This window comes from Oncorhynchus gorbuscha, linkage group LG21 (genome assembly GCF_021184085.1).
Source record: "Oncorhynchus gorbuscha isolate QuinsamMale2020 ecotype Even-year linkage group LG21, OgorEven_v1.0, whole genome shotgun sequence".
In the NCBI taxonomy this organism is placed as follows: domain Eukaryota; kingdom Metazoa; phylum Chordata; class Actinopteri; order Salmoniformes; family Salmonidae; genus Oncorhynchus; species Oncorhynchus gorbuscha.
Window position 1 is genome coordinate 10,344,188 of NC_060193.1, and position 16,225 is coordinate 10,360,412.

Below are 16,225 nucleotides of genomic sequence, written 5' to 3' on the forward strand. Positions count from 1 at the left end.
GCATGGACACAGGGTGTGTGTATGGAGGTACTGTAGCATGGACACAGGGTGGGTGTATAGAGGTAGCATGGACACAAGCTGTGTTTATGGAGGTACTGTAGCATGGACACAGGGTGGGTGTATGGAGGTACTGTAGCATGGACACAGTGGGTGTATAGAGGTAGCATGGACACAGGGTGTGTGTATGGAGGTACTGTAGCATGGACACAGGGTGGGTGAATGGAGGTACTGTAGCATGGACACAGGGTGGGTGTATATAGGTAGCATGGACACAGGGTGTGTGTATGGAGGTACTGTAGCATGGACACAGGGTGGGTGTATGGAGGTACTGTAGCATGGACAAAGGCTGGGTGTATAGAAGTAACATGGACACAGGGTAGGTGTATAGAGGTGTATAGAGGTAACATTGACACAGGGTGGGTGTATAGAGGTGTATAGAGGTAGCATGGACACAGGGTGGGTGTATAGAGGTGTATAGAGGTAGCATGGACACAGGGTGGGTGTATAGAGGTAGCATGGACACAGGGTGGGTGTATAGAGGTAGCATGGACACAGGGTGCGTGTATAGAGGTGTATAGAGTTAGCATGGACACAGGGTGGGTGTATGGAGGTACTGTAGCATGGACACAGGGTGGGTGTATGGAGGTACTGTAGCATGGACAAAGGCTGGGTGTATAGAAGTAACATGGACACAGGGTAGGTGTATAGAGGTGTATAGAGGTAACATTGACACAGGGTGGGTGTATAGAGGTGCATAGAGGTAGCATGGACACAGGGTGGGTGTATAGAGGTGTATATAGGTAGCATGGACACAGGGTGGGTGTATAGAGGTGTATAGAGGTAACATGGACACAGGGTGGGTGTATGGAGGTGTATAGAGGTAACATGGACACAGGGTGGGTGTATAGAGGTAACATGGACACAGGGTGGGTGTATAGAGGTGAATATAGGTAACATGGACACAGGGTGGGTGTATGGAGGTGTATAGAGGTAACATGGACACAGGGTGGGTGTATAGAGATGTATAGATGTAACATGGACACAGGGTGGGTGTATAGAGATTTATAGATGTAACATGGACACAGGGTGGGTGTATAGAGGTGTATAGAGGTAACATGGACACAGGGTGGGTGTATGGATGTGTATAGAGGTAACATGGACACAGGGTGGGTGTATAGAGGTAACATGGACACAGGGTGGGTGTATAGAGGTAACATGGACACAGGGTGGGTGTATAGAGGTAACATGGACACAGGGTGGGTGTATAGAGGTGTATAGAGGTAACATGGACACAGGGTGGGTATATGGAGGTGTATAGAGGTAACATGGACACAGGGTGGGTGTATAGAGGTGTTTAGAGGTAACATGGACACAGGGTGGGTGTATAGAGGTAACATGGACACAGGGTGGGTGTATGGAGGTGTATAGAGGTAACATGGACACAGGGTGGGTGTATAGAGGTAACATGGACACAGGGTGGGTGTATAGAGGTAACATGGACACAGGGTGGGTGTATAGAGGTAACGTGGACACAGGGTGGGTGTATAGAGGTAACGTGGACACAGGGTGGGTGTATAGAGGTAACATGGACACAGGGTGGGTGTATAGAGGTAACGTGGACACAGGGTGGGTGTATAGAGGTAACATGGACACAGGGTGGGTGTATAGAGGTAACATGGACACAGGGTGGGTGTATAGAGGTAACATGGACACAGGGTGGGTGTATAGAGGTAACATGGACACAGGGTGGGTGTATAGAGGTGTATATAGGTAACATGGACACAGGGTGGGTGTATGGAGGTGTATAGAGGTAACATGGACACAGGGTGGGTGTATAGAGATGTATAGATGTAACATGGACACAGGGTGGGTGTATAGAGGTGTATAGAGGTAACATGGACACAGGGTGGGTGTATGGAGGTGTATAGAGGTAACATGGACACAGGGTGGGTGTATAGAGGTAACATGGACACAGGGTGGGTGTATAGAGGTAACATGGACACAGGGTGGGTGTATAGAGGTAACATGGACACAGGGTAGGTGTATAGAGGTAACATGGACACAGGGTGGGTGTATAGAGGTGTATAGAGGTAACATGGACACAGGGTGGGTATATGGAGGTGTATAGAGGTAACATGGACACAGGGTGGGTGTATAGAGGTGTATAGAGGTAACATGGACACAGGGTGGGTGTATAGAGGTAACATGGACACAGGGTGGGTGTATGGAGGTGTATAGAGGTAACATGGACACAGGGTGGGTGTATAGAGGTAACATTGACACAGGGTGGGTGTATAGAGGTAACATGGACACAGGGTAGGTGTATAGAGGTAACATGGACACAGGGTGGGTGTATAGAGGTAACGTGGACACAGGGTGGGTGTATAGAGGTAACGTGGACACAGGGTGGGTGTATAGAGGTAGCGTGGACACAGGGTGGGTGTATAGAGGTAACATGGACACAGGGTGGGTGTATAGAGGTAACATGGACACAGGGTGGGTGTATAGAGGTAACGTGGACACAGGGTGGGTGTATAGAGGTAACGTGGACACAGGGTGGGTGTATGGAGGTGTATAGAGGTAACATGGACACAGGGTGGGTGTATAGAGGTAATGGACACAGGGTGGGTGTATAGAGGTAACATGGACACAGGGTGGGTGTATAGAGGTAACATGGACACAGGGTGGGTGTATAGAGGTAACATGGACACAGGGTGGGTGTATAGAGGTAACATGGACACAGGGTGGGTGTATAGAGGTAACATGGACACAGGGTGGGTGTATAGAGGTAACATGGACACAGGGTGGGTGTATAGAGGTAACGTGGACACAGGGTGGGTGTATAGAGGTAACGTGGACACAGGGTGGGTGTATGGAGGTGTATAGAGGTAACATGGACACAGGGTGGGTGTATAGAGGTAACATGGACACAGGGTGGGTGTATAGAGGTAACATGGACACAGGGTGGGTGTATGGAGGTGTATAGAGGTAACATGGACACAGGGTGGGTGTATAGAGGTAACATGGACACAGGGTGGGTGTATAGAGGTAACATGGACACAGGGTAGGTGTATAGAGGTAACATGGACACAGGGTAGGTGTATAGAGGTAACATGGACACAGGGTGGGTGTATAGAGAAACGTGGACACAGGGTGGGTGTATGGAGGTGTATAGAGGTAACATGGACACAGGGTGGGTGTATAGAGGTAACATGGACACAGGGTGGGTGTATAGAGGTAACATGGACACAGGGTGGGTGTATAGAGGTAACATGGACACAGGGTGGGTGTATAGAGGTAACATGGACACAGGGTGGGTGTATAGAGGTAACATGGACACAGGGTGGGTGTATAGAGGTAACATGGACACAGGGTGGGTGTATAGAGGTAACGTGGACACAGGGTGGGTGTATAGAGGTAACGTGGACACAGGGTGGGTGTATGGAGGTGTATAGAGGTAACATGGACACAGGGTGGGTGTATAGAGGTAACATGGACACAGGGTGGGTGTATAGAGGTAACATGGACACAGGGTGGGTGTATAGAGGTAACATGGACACAGGGTGGGTGTATAGAGGTAACATGGACACAGGGTGGGTGTATAGAGGTAACATGGACACAGGGTAGGTGTATAGAGGTAACATGGACACAGGGTGGGTGTATAGAGGTAACATGGACACAGGGTGGGTGTATAGAGGTGTATAGAGTTAACATGGACACAGGGTGGGTATATGGAGGTGTATAGAGGTAACATGGACACAGGGTGGGTGTATAGAGGTGTATAGAGGTAACATGGACACAGGGTGGGTGTATAGAGGTAACATGGACACAGGGTGGGTGTATGGAGGTGTATAGAGGTAACATGGACACAGGGTGGGTGTATAGAGGTAACATGGACACAGGGTGGGTGTATAGAGGTAACATGGACACAGGGTAGGTGTATAGAGGTAACATGGACACAGGGTGGGTGTATAGAGGTAACATGGACACAGGGTGGGTGTATAGAGGTAACATGGACACAGGGTGGGTGTATAGAGGTAACATGGACACAGGGTGGGTGTATAGAGGTAACATGGACACAGGGTGGGTGTATAATTTGGGACTTTAGGTCTAATAAGTTAGACTACAACATCTAATAACTGATAATATATACAGTAGGCTAACTGTTACAAAATGGTAAATAGTTACCCTGCTTTGTGTTCATGATGATGTAATGTCATTTAAACATACTGTCACTCCTCTCTGTGTGTTTCACCTACTCCTCAGTGTAAACATGAAGCTAGTTTGGAGTGTATCTCAAAAGGTTTAAGAGTAGAAGCATTTACACTTTTCCCATTTAAATGAATGGAACATTGCAATGCATTAACTCATTTGCATAATGCGTAGTATAAAATTCTAATTTCATAAGTTGTTTCAAATATTTACAAAATCTCAGTTTTGCATTAAAGCATTAAGATTTGTATCTTGAGATATTGGACAAAAGTGTTGAATTTAAGATTCCAGACATGATTTGCTTAGGGGTTATCACTGACCTGTACTTGACCTTTTTGACCTGACAGATGATTTGCTTAGGGGTTATCACTGACCTGTACTTGACCTTTTTGACCTGACAGATGATTTGCTTAGGGGTTATCACTGACCTGTACTTGACCTTTTTGACCTGACAGATGATTTGCTTAGGGGTTATCACTGACCTGTACTTGACCTTTTTGACCTTTTCCGATCACTTGAAAATAAGACATCTCAGCAGTGGTGAGTCCTGTCCTGTGTTCTGTGTTCCTGAGAAGCTGCTGCAGAACATGGAATAGAAAGTATAAATCCAGAACCAAACTGTCATTTTGACCCTTGACCCAAGTTTAGGCCTATTTAGACAGGAAATACATATTTCTAAAATGTAATTACATTTGAAAAAGTAGTGAGGTTTCAATTCAAAAAGTCTAATTCAATGGTTTCATTTCTATCACAGCACTTAATACAGTGTTGTATTGTCCAATAGGATTACAGTGTTGTAATTGTCCAATAGGATTACATGAATACAGTATTGTATTGTCCAATAGGATTACATGAATACCGTATTGTATTGTCCAATAGGATTACATGAATACAGTATTGTATTGTCCAATAGGATTACAGTGTTGTATTGTCCAATAGGATTACATGAATACAGTGTTGTATTGTCCAATAGGATAACATTAATACAGTGTTGTATTGTCCAATAGGATTACAGTGTTGGTATTGTCCAATAGAATAACATTATTACAGTGTTGTATTGTCCAATAGGATTACATTAATATAGTGTTGTATTGTCCAATAGGATAACATGAATACAGTGTTGTATTGTCCAATAGGATAACATTAATACAGTGTTGTATTGTCCAATAGGATAACATTATTAGTGTTGTATTGTCCAATAGGATAACATGAATACAGTGTTGTATTGTCCAATAGGATTACATTAATACAGTGTTGTATTGTCGAATAGGATAACATTAATAGTGTTATTGTTATATTGTCCAATAGGATAACATTAATAGTGTTATTGTTATATTGTCCAATAGGATAACATTAATAGTGTTATTGTTATATTGTCCAATAGGATAACATTAATAGTGTTATTGTTATATTGTCCAATATGATAACAATAATAGTGTTATTGTTATATTGTCCAATAGGATAACATTAATAGTGTTATTGTTATATTGTCCAATAGGATAACATTAATACAGTGTTGTATTGTCCAATAGGATAAGAGATGCGGCTAAGACACACAAGCTGGTGGAACAGGAGTTAGCTCATGCTGTCAACGCCAGTGCCCTGGTCCTCAGTGAAGCCTTCCCCTCCAAGCCGTCCAGCCCTGAGGTAAGACAACTACACTACCCAGCAGCCACTCTACATGTCTATAGCTACTCTTCCCATGATCCCTTTCCTGATCGCCATCATTTATTTCAACGGTATTCAAATCAAAAGGATGATGTATAAGAGTTTGCGTTGTGTGTTCAGGGCCTTTTCCAATTTCTTTACATCTCTGAACATCAAAATACAATGAGGCTGGTGGGAGGAGCTATAGGAGGATGGGCTGGTGGGAGGAGCTATAGGAGGATGGGCTGGTGGGAGAAGCTATAGGAGGATGGGCTGGTGGGAGGAGCTATAGGAGGATGGGCTGGTGGGAGGAGCTATAGGAGGATGGGCTGGTGGGAGGAGCTATAGGAGGATGGGCTGGTGGGAGGAGCTATAGGAGGATGGGCTCGTTGTAATGGCTGGAATGGAATGAATGAAACAGTCACAAGTGTGGTTTCCATGTGTTTGATACCATTCCATATATTCCATTCCAGCCATTACAATGAGCCTGTCCTCCTAGAGCTCCTCCCACCAGCCTCCTGTGGTAAAATGGGTAACCATTTTGAAGTGTTGTCCTCACCAATTGTCTGTGCTCTTCAGTGTCTGAGTCGCAGTACAGCAGTGGAGATCGTGAACAGCAGTAGAGTCCTTCAGCTGGAGACCACGATGCTGCTGGAGGGGAAACTACTGGTATACTATAACCCCCTACTGGTATACTATAACCCCCTACTGGTATAATATAACCCCCTACTGGTATACTATAACCCCCTACTGGTATACTATAACCCCCTACTGGTATACTGTAACCCCCTACTGGTATACTGGTATACTGTAACCCCCTACTGGTATACTGGTATACTGTAACCCCCTACTGGTATATTATAACCCCCTACTGGTATACTATAACCCCCTACTGGTATACTATAACCCCCTACTGGTATACTATACCCCCTACTGGTATACTATAACCCCTACTGGTATACTATAACCCCCTACTGGTATACTATAACCCCTACTGGTATACTATAACCCCTAACTGGTATACTATAACCCCCTAATTGTATACTGTAACCCCCTACTGGTATACTGTAACCCCTACTGGTATACTATAACCCCCTACTGGTATACTGTAACCCCTACTGGTATACTGTAACCCCTAATGGTATACTGTAACCCCTAATGGTATACTGTAACCCCTACTGGTATACTGTAACCCCTACTGGTATACTGTAACCCCTACTGGTATACTGTAACCCCTACTGGTATACTGTACCCCCTACTGGTATACTGTAACCCCTACTGGTATACTGTACCCCCTACTGGTATAACCCCCTACTGGTATACTATAACCCCTACTGGTATACTATACCCCTACTGGTATACTATAACCCCCTACTGGTATACTATACCCCCTACTGGTATACTATACCCCTACTGGTACTATAACCCCTACTGGTATACTGTAACCCCCTACTGGTATACCCCTACTGGTATACTATAACCCCCTACTGGTATACTGGTATACTATACCCCCTACTGGTATACTGGTATACTATACCCCCTACTGGTATACTATAACCCCTACTGGTATACTATATACTGGTATACTATAACCCCCTACTGGTATACTATAACCCCTACTGGTATACTGTAACCCCTACTGGTATACTACTGGTGTAACCCCCTACTGGTATACTAACCCCTACTGGTATACTATAACCCCTACTGGTATACTGTAACCCCTACTGGTATACTGTAACCCCTACTGGTATACTGTAACCCCCTACTGGTATACTATAACTATACCCCTACTGGTATACTATAACCCCTACTGGTATACTGTAACCCCTACTGGTATACTATAACCCCCCTACTGGTATACTGTAACCCCTACTGGTATACTGGTATACTGTAACCCCTACTGGTATACTGTAACCCCTACTGGTAACCCCTACTGGTATACTATAACCCCTACTGGTATACTGTAACCCCTACTGGTATACTATAACCCCTACTGGTATACTGTAACCCCTACTGGTATACTATAACCCCTAATGGTATACTGTAACCCCTACTGGTATACTATACCCCCTACTGGTATACTGGTATACTATAACCCCCTAATGGTATACTGTAACCCCCTAATGGTATACTGTAACCCCCTACTGGTATACTATAACCCCTACTGGTATACTATAACCCCTACTGGTATACTATAACCCCCTGCTGGTATACTATAACCCCCTAACTGGTATACTATAACCCCTACTGGTATACTGTAACCCCCTAATGGTATATTGTAACCCCCTACTGGTATACTGTAACCCCCTAATGGTATACTGTAACCCCTACTGGTATACTGTAACCCCTACTGGTACTGTAACTGTAACCCCCTACCCCCTGGTATACTGTAACCCCTACTGGTATACTGTAACCCCTACTGGTATACTATAACCCCCTACTGGTATACTGTATACCCCCTACTGGTATACTGTAACCCCTACTGGTATACTACTAACCCCTACTGGTATACTGGTAACCCCCTACTGGTATACTATAACACCCTACTGGTATACTGGTATACTAACCCCTACTGGTATACTGGTATACTATAACCCCTACTGGTATACTATAACCCCTACTGGTATACTATAACCCCTACTGGTATACTATAACCCCTACTGGTATACTATAACCCCTACTGGTATACTATAACCCCTACTGGTATACTATAACCCCTACTGGTATACTGTAACCCCCTACTGGTATACTATAACCCCTACTGGTATACTGTAACCCCTACTGGTATACTGGTATACTGTAACCCCTACCTACTGGTATACTGGTAACTGGTATACTGTAACTCCCTACTGGTATATTATAACCCCCCCTACTGGTATACTATAACCCCTACTGGTATACTATAACCCCTAATGGTATACTATAACCCCTACTGGTATACTATAACCCCTACTGGTATACTATAACCCCCTACTGGTATACTATAACCCCTACTGGTATACTATAACCCCTACTGGTATACTGTATACCCCCTAATGGTATACTGTAACCCCCTAATTGTATTCTGTAACCCCATACTGGTGTACTGTAACCCCCTACTGGTGTACTGTAACCCCCTACTGGTGTACTGTAACCCCTACTGGTGTACTGTACCCCCTACTGGTATACTATAACCCCTACTGGTATACTGGTATACTATACCCCCTACTGGTATACTGGTATACTATACCCCCTATACTGGTATACTGGTATACTATACCCCCTACTGGTATACTGTAACCCCTACTGGTATACTATAACCCCCTAATGGTATACTGTAACCCCTAATGTTATACTATAACCCCTAATGGTATACTGTAACCCCCTAATGGTATACTGGTATACTATAACCCCCTAATGGTATACTGTAACCCCTAATGGTATACTGGTATACTATAACCCCTAATGGTATACTATAACCCCTAATGGTATACTGGTATACTGGTATACTATAACCCCTAATGGTATACTGTAACCCCTAATGGTATACTGTAACCCCTAATGGTATACTGTAACTATAACCCCTAATGGTATACTATAACCCCTAATGGTATACTGTAACCCCTAATGGTATACTGTAACCCCTAATGTTATACTGTAACCCCCTAATGGTATACTGGTATACTATAACCCCTAATGGTATACTGTAACCCCTAATGGTATACTGTAACCCCTAATGGTATACTATAACCCCTAATGGTATACTGTAACCCCTAATGGTATACTGTAACCCCTACTGGTATACTATAACCCCCTAATGGTATACTGTAACCCCTAATGGTATACTGGTATACTGGTAACCCCCTAATGGTATACTGTAACCCCTAATGTTATACTGTAACCCCTAATGGTATACTGTAACCCCCTAATGGTATACTGTAACCCCCTAATGTTATACTGTAACCCCTAATGGTATACTGTAACCCCTAATGGTATACTGTAACCCCCTAATGGTATACTATAACCCCTAATGGTATACTGTAACCCCTAATGTTATACTGTAACCCCTAATGGTATACTGTAACCCCTACTGGTATACTATAACCCCTAATGGTATACTATAACCCCTAATGGTATACTGTAACCCCTAATGGTATATACTGGTATACTATAACCCCTAATGGTATACTGTAACCCCTAATGGTATACTGGTATACTATAACCCCCTAATGTTATACTATAACCCCCTAATGGTATACTGTAACCCCTAATGGTATACTGGTATACTATAACCCCTAATGTTATACTGTAACCCCTAATGGTATACTGGTATACTATAACCCCTAATGGTATACTGTAACCCCCTAATGGTATACTGGTATACTATAACCCCCTAATGGTATACTGTAACCCCTAATGGTATACTGTAACCCCCCTAATGGTATACTGTAACCCCCTAATGGTATACTGTAACCCCCTAATGGTATACTGTAACCCCTAATGGTATACTGTAACCCCTAATGGTATACTGTAACCCCCTAATGGTATACTGTAACCCCCTAATGGTATACTATAACCCCTAATATTATACTATAACCCCTAATGGTATACTGTAACCCCTAATGGTATACTGGTATACTATAACCCCCTAATGGTATACTGTAACCCCCTAATGTTATACTATAACCCCCTAACTGGTATACTGTAACCCCCCTAATGGTATACTGGTATACTATAACCCCTAATGGTATACTGTAACCCCCTAATGGTATACTGTAACCCCCCCTACTGGTATACTGTAACCCCCTAATGGTATACTGTAACCCCCTAATGGTATACTGTATACTATAACCCCTAATGGTATACTGTAACCCCCTAATGGTATACTGGTATACTGTAACCCCTAATGGTATACTGTAACCCCCTAATGGTATACTGTAACCCCCTAATGGTATACTGGTATACTGTAACCCCTAATGGTATACTGTAACCCCTAATGGTATACTGGTATACTGTAACCCCTAATGGTATACTGTAACCCCTAATGGTATACTGTAACCCCTAATGTTATACTGTAACCCCTAATGGTATACTGTAACCCCTAATGGTATACTATAACCCCTAATGGTATACTGGTATACTATAACCCCTAATGGTATACTGTAACCCCTAATGGTATACTGTAACCCCCTACTGGTATACTGTAACCCCTAACTGGTATACTGTAACCCCTGGTATACTATAACCCCTAATGGTATACTGTAACCCCCTAATGGTATACTGTAACCCCTACTGGTATACTGTAACCCCTAATGGTATACTGTAACCCCTACTGGTATACTGTAACCCCTACTGGTATACTGTAACCCCTAATGGTATACTGTAACCCCCTACTGGTATACTGTAACCCCCTACTGGTATACTGTAACCCCTACTGGTATACTGTAACCCCTAATGGTATACTGTAACCCCTAATGGTATACTGTAACCCCCTAATGGTATACTGTAACCCCCTACTGGTATACTGTAACCCCTACTGGTATACTGTAACCCCTACTGGGTAACCCCTACTGGTATACTGTAACCCCTAATGTTATACTATAACCCCTAATGGTATACTGTAACCCCTAATGGTATACTGGTATACTATAACCCCCTAATGTTATACTATAACCCCTAATGGTATACCCCTAATGGTATACTATAACCCCTAATGTTATACTGTAACCCCTAATGGTATACTGGTATACTGTAACCCCTAATGGTATACTGTAACCCCTAATGCCTAATGGTATACTGGTATACTGTAACCCCCCCCTAATGGTATACTGTAACCCCCTAATGGTATACTGTAACCCCCTAATGGTATACTGTAACCCCTAATGGTATACTGTACCCCCTAATGGTATACTGTAACCCCTAATGGTATACTGTAACCCCTACTGGTATACTGTAACCCCCTAATGGTATACTGTAACCCCCTACTGGTATACTATAACCCCCTAATGGTATACTGTAACCCCTGACACCACACATGACCCTGGTTCACAGTACAGGACCAACCCCTACTGTACGGCTCTGGTTCAGCTAATATGGTGAATTGGTAAACTGACCAACTCAGTACAGATTGTCTAATTGGTTCGATACTGTTTGGCTCAGTTGTGTGAAAAAAGGTTTCTAATAGTATGTCTCTGTTATCTATCTCTATCCTCCTTCCCTCTCTCCTCCCCTTTCTCCTCCCCTTTCTCCTCCCCTCTCTCCTCCCCTTTCTCCTCTCTCCTCCTTCCCTCTCTCCTCCCCTTTCTCCTCCCCTTTCTCCTCCCCTCTCTCCTCCCCTTTCTCCTTCCCTCTCTCTCCCTTATCTAACCCCTCTCTCTCCTCCCCTTCCTCTCTCCTCCCCTTTCTCTCTCCTCCCATTTCTCTCTCCTCCCCTCTCTCCTCCCCTTTCTCCTCCCCTTTCTCCTCTCTTATCCCTCCCTCTCTCCCTCCCCTTCCTCTCCTCCCCTTCCCTTCCTCTCCTCTCTCCCCTCCCCTTCCCTCCTCTCCTTAACCCCCTCTCCTCCCCTTTCTCCCTCTCTCCTCCCCTTCCTCCCTCTCTCCTCCCCTTTCTCCTCTCTCCCCTCTATCCTCCCTCCCTCTCTCCTCCCCTTTCTCCTCTCTCCCCTCTATCCTCCCTCCCTCTCTCCTCCCCTTTCTCCTCTCTCCCCTCTATCCTCCCTCCCTCTCTCCTCCCCTTTCTCCTCTCTCCCTCCCCTATATCCTCCCGTCCCTCTCTCCTCCCCTTTCTCCTCTCTTATCCCTCGCTCTTCCCTCTTCTTTCTCTCTCCCCTCCCTTCCTCCCTCCCTCTCTCCCCTCCCTCTCACCTTCCATCTCCTTTCCTCTTCTTCCTCTCTCTCCCCTCCATCTCTCCTCCCCTTTCTCCTCTCTTATCCCTCGCTCTTCCCTCTCCTTTCTCTCTCCCCTCCCTTCTCCCTTCCATCTCCTTTCCTCTTCTTCCTCTCTGTCCCCTCCATCTCTCTTCCCTTCTCTCCTCCCTTCTCCCTTCCATCTCTCCTCCCTTCTCCCTTCCATCTCTCCTCCCTTCTCCCTTCCTCTCTCCTCCTTCCCTCTCCTCCCTTCTCCCTTCCATCTCTCCTCCCTTCTCCCTCCCTCTCTCCTCCTTCCCTCTCCTCCCCCTCTCCCCTCTCACCCCTACCTCCCTTCTCCCCCTTTCTCCCCTCTCTCCCCCACCTTCCTCCCTCTCTCCTCCCCTGTCTCACTGTTTCAGGTGGACTCTCCCCAGGAAGAGGAGCTCCTCTCTACTCTCAGCAGTCTGAGCGCTGAACTCCACAAGCTGGACGACATACACTGGATCTGCCCTGCCATGCACTGCTCTGAGGAGGTGGCTGTGAGTGTGTGTTTGCAATCAAAAACAGCAGGAGTCATTTTTATTCAACCACTCAACTTATATTTATCTCCTTCCGTCCTCCCTCTATCCTTTCGCTCTCTCCTTTCCTCTCGTCCATCTCTCTCTCCAGGACACTGTGAGGGTGAGCGGTAAGAGCAGTATTAAGATGAAGATGATGCCCAAGGTGAAGAGGGAGAGAGAGAAGCTCCACAAGCAGAAGTCCAATAGCTCTCTGTCAGGTAAGGATACATGCCAGGCCCCCTGCTTTGAGGCAAGCATAACACAAGCATTTTGGGTCTAAGGCCCAGTGTTGATGGCAACCAAAATTAAGAACCTGATTATTGTCTGGGGATTTTCTTACCAACCCTGGTCAAATATATGTGGAATTATGAATAACTTGGTATTAGACCACATGGGGCAGCAGGTAGCCTTGAGGTTAGAGCTTTGGGCCGGTAACCTAAAGGCTGCTAGTTCAAATCCCTGAGCCATCAAGGTGAAACATCTGTCGGTGTGCCTTGAGCATGGCACTTAACCCAAATTGCTCCAACTGTTTATAATGGCAGACCCAGAAATTGGATATGCAAAAAAACAACAAAAACAACATTTCCAATTCACACGTATACAATAGTGCATAAGCACCCACCAAATGATTGTATTTGTTGTGTACATTTTCTACATAATTTGACTTTTGATTATGAAGATATTTGAGTTGATATATAAAGTACCTGTAGTGATTTTATAAAAGTACCGTCAAATATACTGTATAAAACAAATGGGGAACTATTGTTGTTGTTGTCTGTCTCTCTCCAACAGGATCTTGGGATATTAAAGGTGGCGCAAATGAGACGGGTCCTTCAGGCAATTGAGGAACTTAAACGCAAATGCTTAACAAGGTACACCCATCGCCATGGCAGCCAGGGGAGGCGAGGGGTGTCACCCTCTTCTTCCTACGGGACGTGGGCTTTACCTACCGAGGGGTGAGAAGTACAAAATGATTCCACGACCCTCCCGCCTTTCAGCTAACACCTCCCCCTTGACTCTCGATGTTCTCCATTTAGAAATTAGGGAGGAGTTATTTTTAACTAAGGGGTGTGGCTTTGCATTTATTTGGCCTGCTGACCCAGGAGGTGGGCGTGGCTTCTTGAGATGAAAGCAGAAAAGGAGAAGAGACGCTCTCTTAGCAACTTGTTTCCTTGACGATGCAATGTGTTTACATAGGCGGAGCTCTCCTTTGCATGACATGAGCAGCCATTTTTGTTTTTATTTTTATATAACTCCTTTTTTTGGCAGGCGTTTACACTACCCTTCCTCTTTTCTCTCTTTTTTTGTAATCTTTCGTGACAACTTACAGGACTTTTTAGTTTCCTTGAGAAATCTGAAGTCTGAAGACGACTTTGCTTTCTGTTCCTATCGCCGTAAGAACAACAAAAATACAAATGAACAACAATGTAAACAACATCTCAAATGATTAACTAGAGACTCATAAATGTAAAACAAAAAATAGACTATTGCAGGGTCATATTGAGGAATGTACTACATGTGTGCGTATTACCTTGTGAATATTCATATTACTGTGTGAATATTCATTTTACCTTGTGAATATTCATAAGGTAGTATGACTGGCCTGATGTCTCCATCCCTGCATGCCTTCCACTCTTCACTATCCTATGAGATGGAAGAAGTAGCCCAATAGACACTGATCTAAGGTCAAAATTAGAATTAGAAATCTGATCCTAGATCTGTGGTTAGGACAAACATTCACCATGAGTTTATACATTCCTTAATGGTCTCGATTGAATATGTATATATTAATAATAATAATATAATAATATAATATAATAATAATATAATAATATATATTCTCTTGTAGAAAGTGGGTAGCGCCTTATCTGGAGACACTTCTATAAACTTTTTTTATTTTTTTTATTACGTTATTAATAGGAAGAATAAATTAATAAATAATAATAAATTAGGAAACAACATGTATTACAACATCCTGTAATATCTTGAACATTTATTTAATCAATTTAATGCTGAACAAACTTGAAATAATGATGTTTATAGCCAATCAGATAAACTGTTAGCTATATGAATGTGCTACTGTACCATTAGCATGCTGCTGTTAGAGGCTTTAATGAGGTTTCTTACCGGGCGCACTGGTTTAAAATGACATATGACGATTGTGTGTGTGTGTGTGTGTGTGTGTGTGTGTGTGTGTGTGTGTGTGTGTGTGTGTGTCGTTCATTTTACTGTGTCGTTCGAGTTTACTGTATGTTGCCTTGCACTTTACAAAGCGAAACTTAAAGAACACATTTGTGTGTGTGTGTTGTAAAGTGACCATTGCTATGACAACGGTCCCTCTCCGTCGTATTTATGACAAATCTATACAGAGATAATTGTGTGTTAATATATAAATATAACCACGCGAATGTTAAAGTGTGTGTATATATAAATATATATATATATATATATACACACACACACAGTACCAGTCAAAAGTTTGGATACCTACTGTACTCATTCAAGGATTTTTCTTTATTTTTACTATTTTCTACGTTGTAGAATAATAGTGAAGACATCAAAATTATGAAATAACACATGGAATCATGTAGTATTTTAGATTCTTCAAAGTAGCCTTGATGACAGCTTTGCATTCTCTTGGCATTCTCTCAACCAGCTTCATGTGGAATGCTTTACCAACTGTCTTGAAGGAGTTCCCACACATGCTGAGCACTTGTTGGGTGCTTTTCCTTCGCTCTGCGGTCCAACTCATCCCAAACCATCTCAATTAGGTTGAGGTTAGGTGATTGTGGAGGACAGCTCATCTGATGCAAAATTCCATCACTCTCCTTCTTGGTCTAATAGCCCTTACACGGCTTGGAGGTGTGTTTTGGGTCATTGTACAGTTGAAAAACAAATTATAGTCCCACTAAGCGCAAACCAGATGGGATGGCGTATCGCTGCAGAGTGCTGATTAAGTGTGCCTTTAATTCTAAATA

At 43.7% G+C, this 16,225-nt stretch overlaps 1 protein-coding gene across 8 annotated transcripts in view; it reads left to right on the forward strand.

The window, feature by feature from the left end:
* The window catches only part of LOC124008531 (diacylglycerol kinase eta-like), a 110,108-nt gene extending 94,702 nt beyond the window's left edge, over window positions 1-15,406 (forward strand). For 5 of the 8 annotated variants that reach the window (XM_046319866.1, XM_046319872.1, XM_046319871.1 and 2 more), the window contains 5 exons: window positions 5,745-5,859; window positions 6,439-6,549; window positions 13,107-13,226; window positions 13,357-13,465; window positions 14,040-15,406. In XM_046319866.1, the coding sequence (XP_046175822.1) occupies window positions 5,745-5,859; window positions 6,439-6,549; window positions 13,107-13,226; window positions 13,357-13,465; window positions 14,040-14,092 (508 nt within the window). In that variant the 3' untranslated portion in view covers window positions 14,093-15,406. The remainder of the gene's footprint in view (window positions 1-5,744; window positions 5,860-6,438; window positions 6,550-13,106; window positions 13,227-13,356; window positions 13,466-14,039) is intronic. The other 3 variants (XM_046319867.1, XM_046319868.1, XM_046319869.1) reach the window with 3 other exon arrangements.
* The last annotated feature ends 819 nt before the right edge of the window (window positions 15,407-16,225 follow it).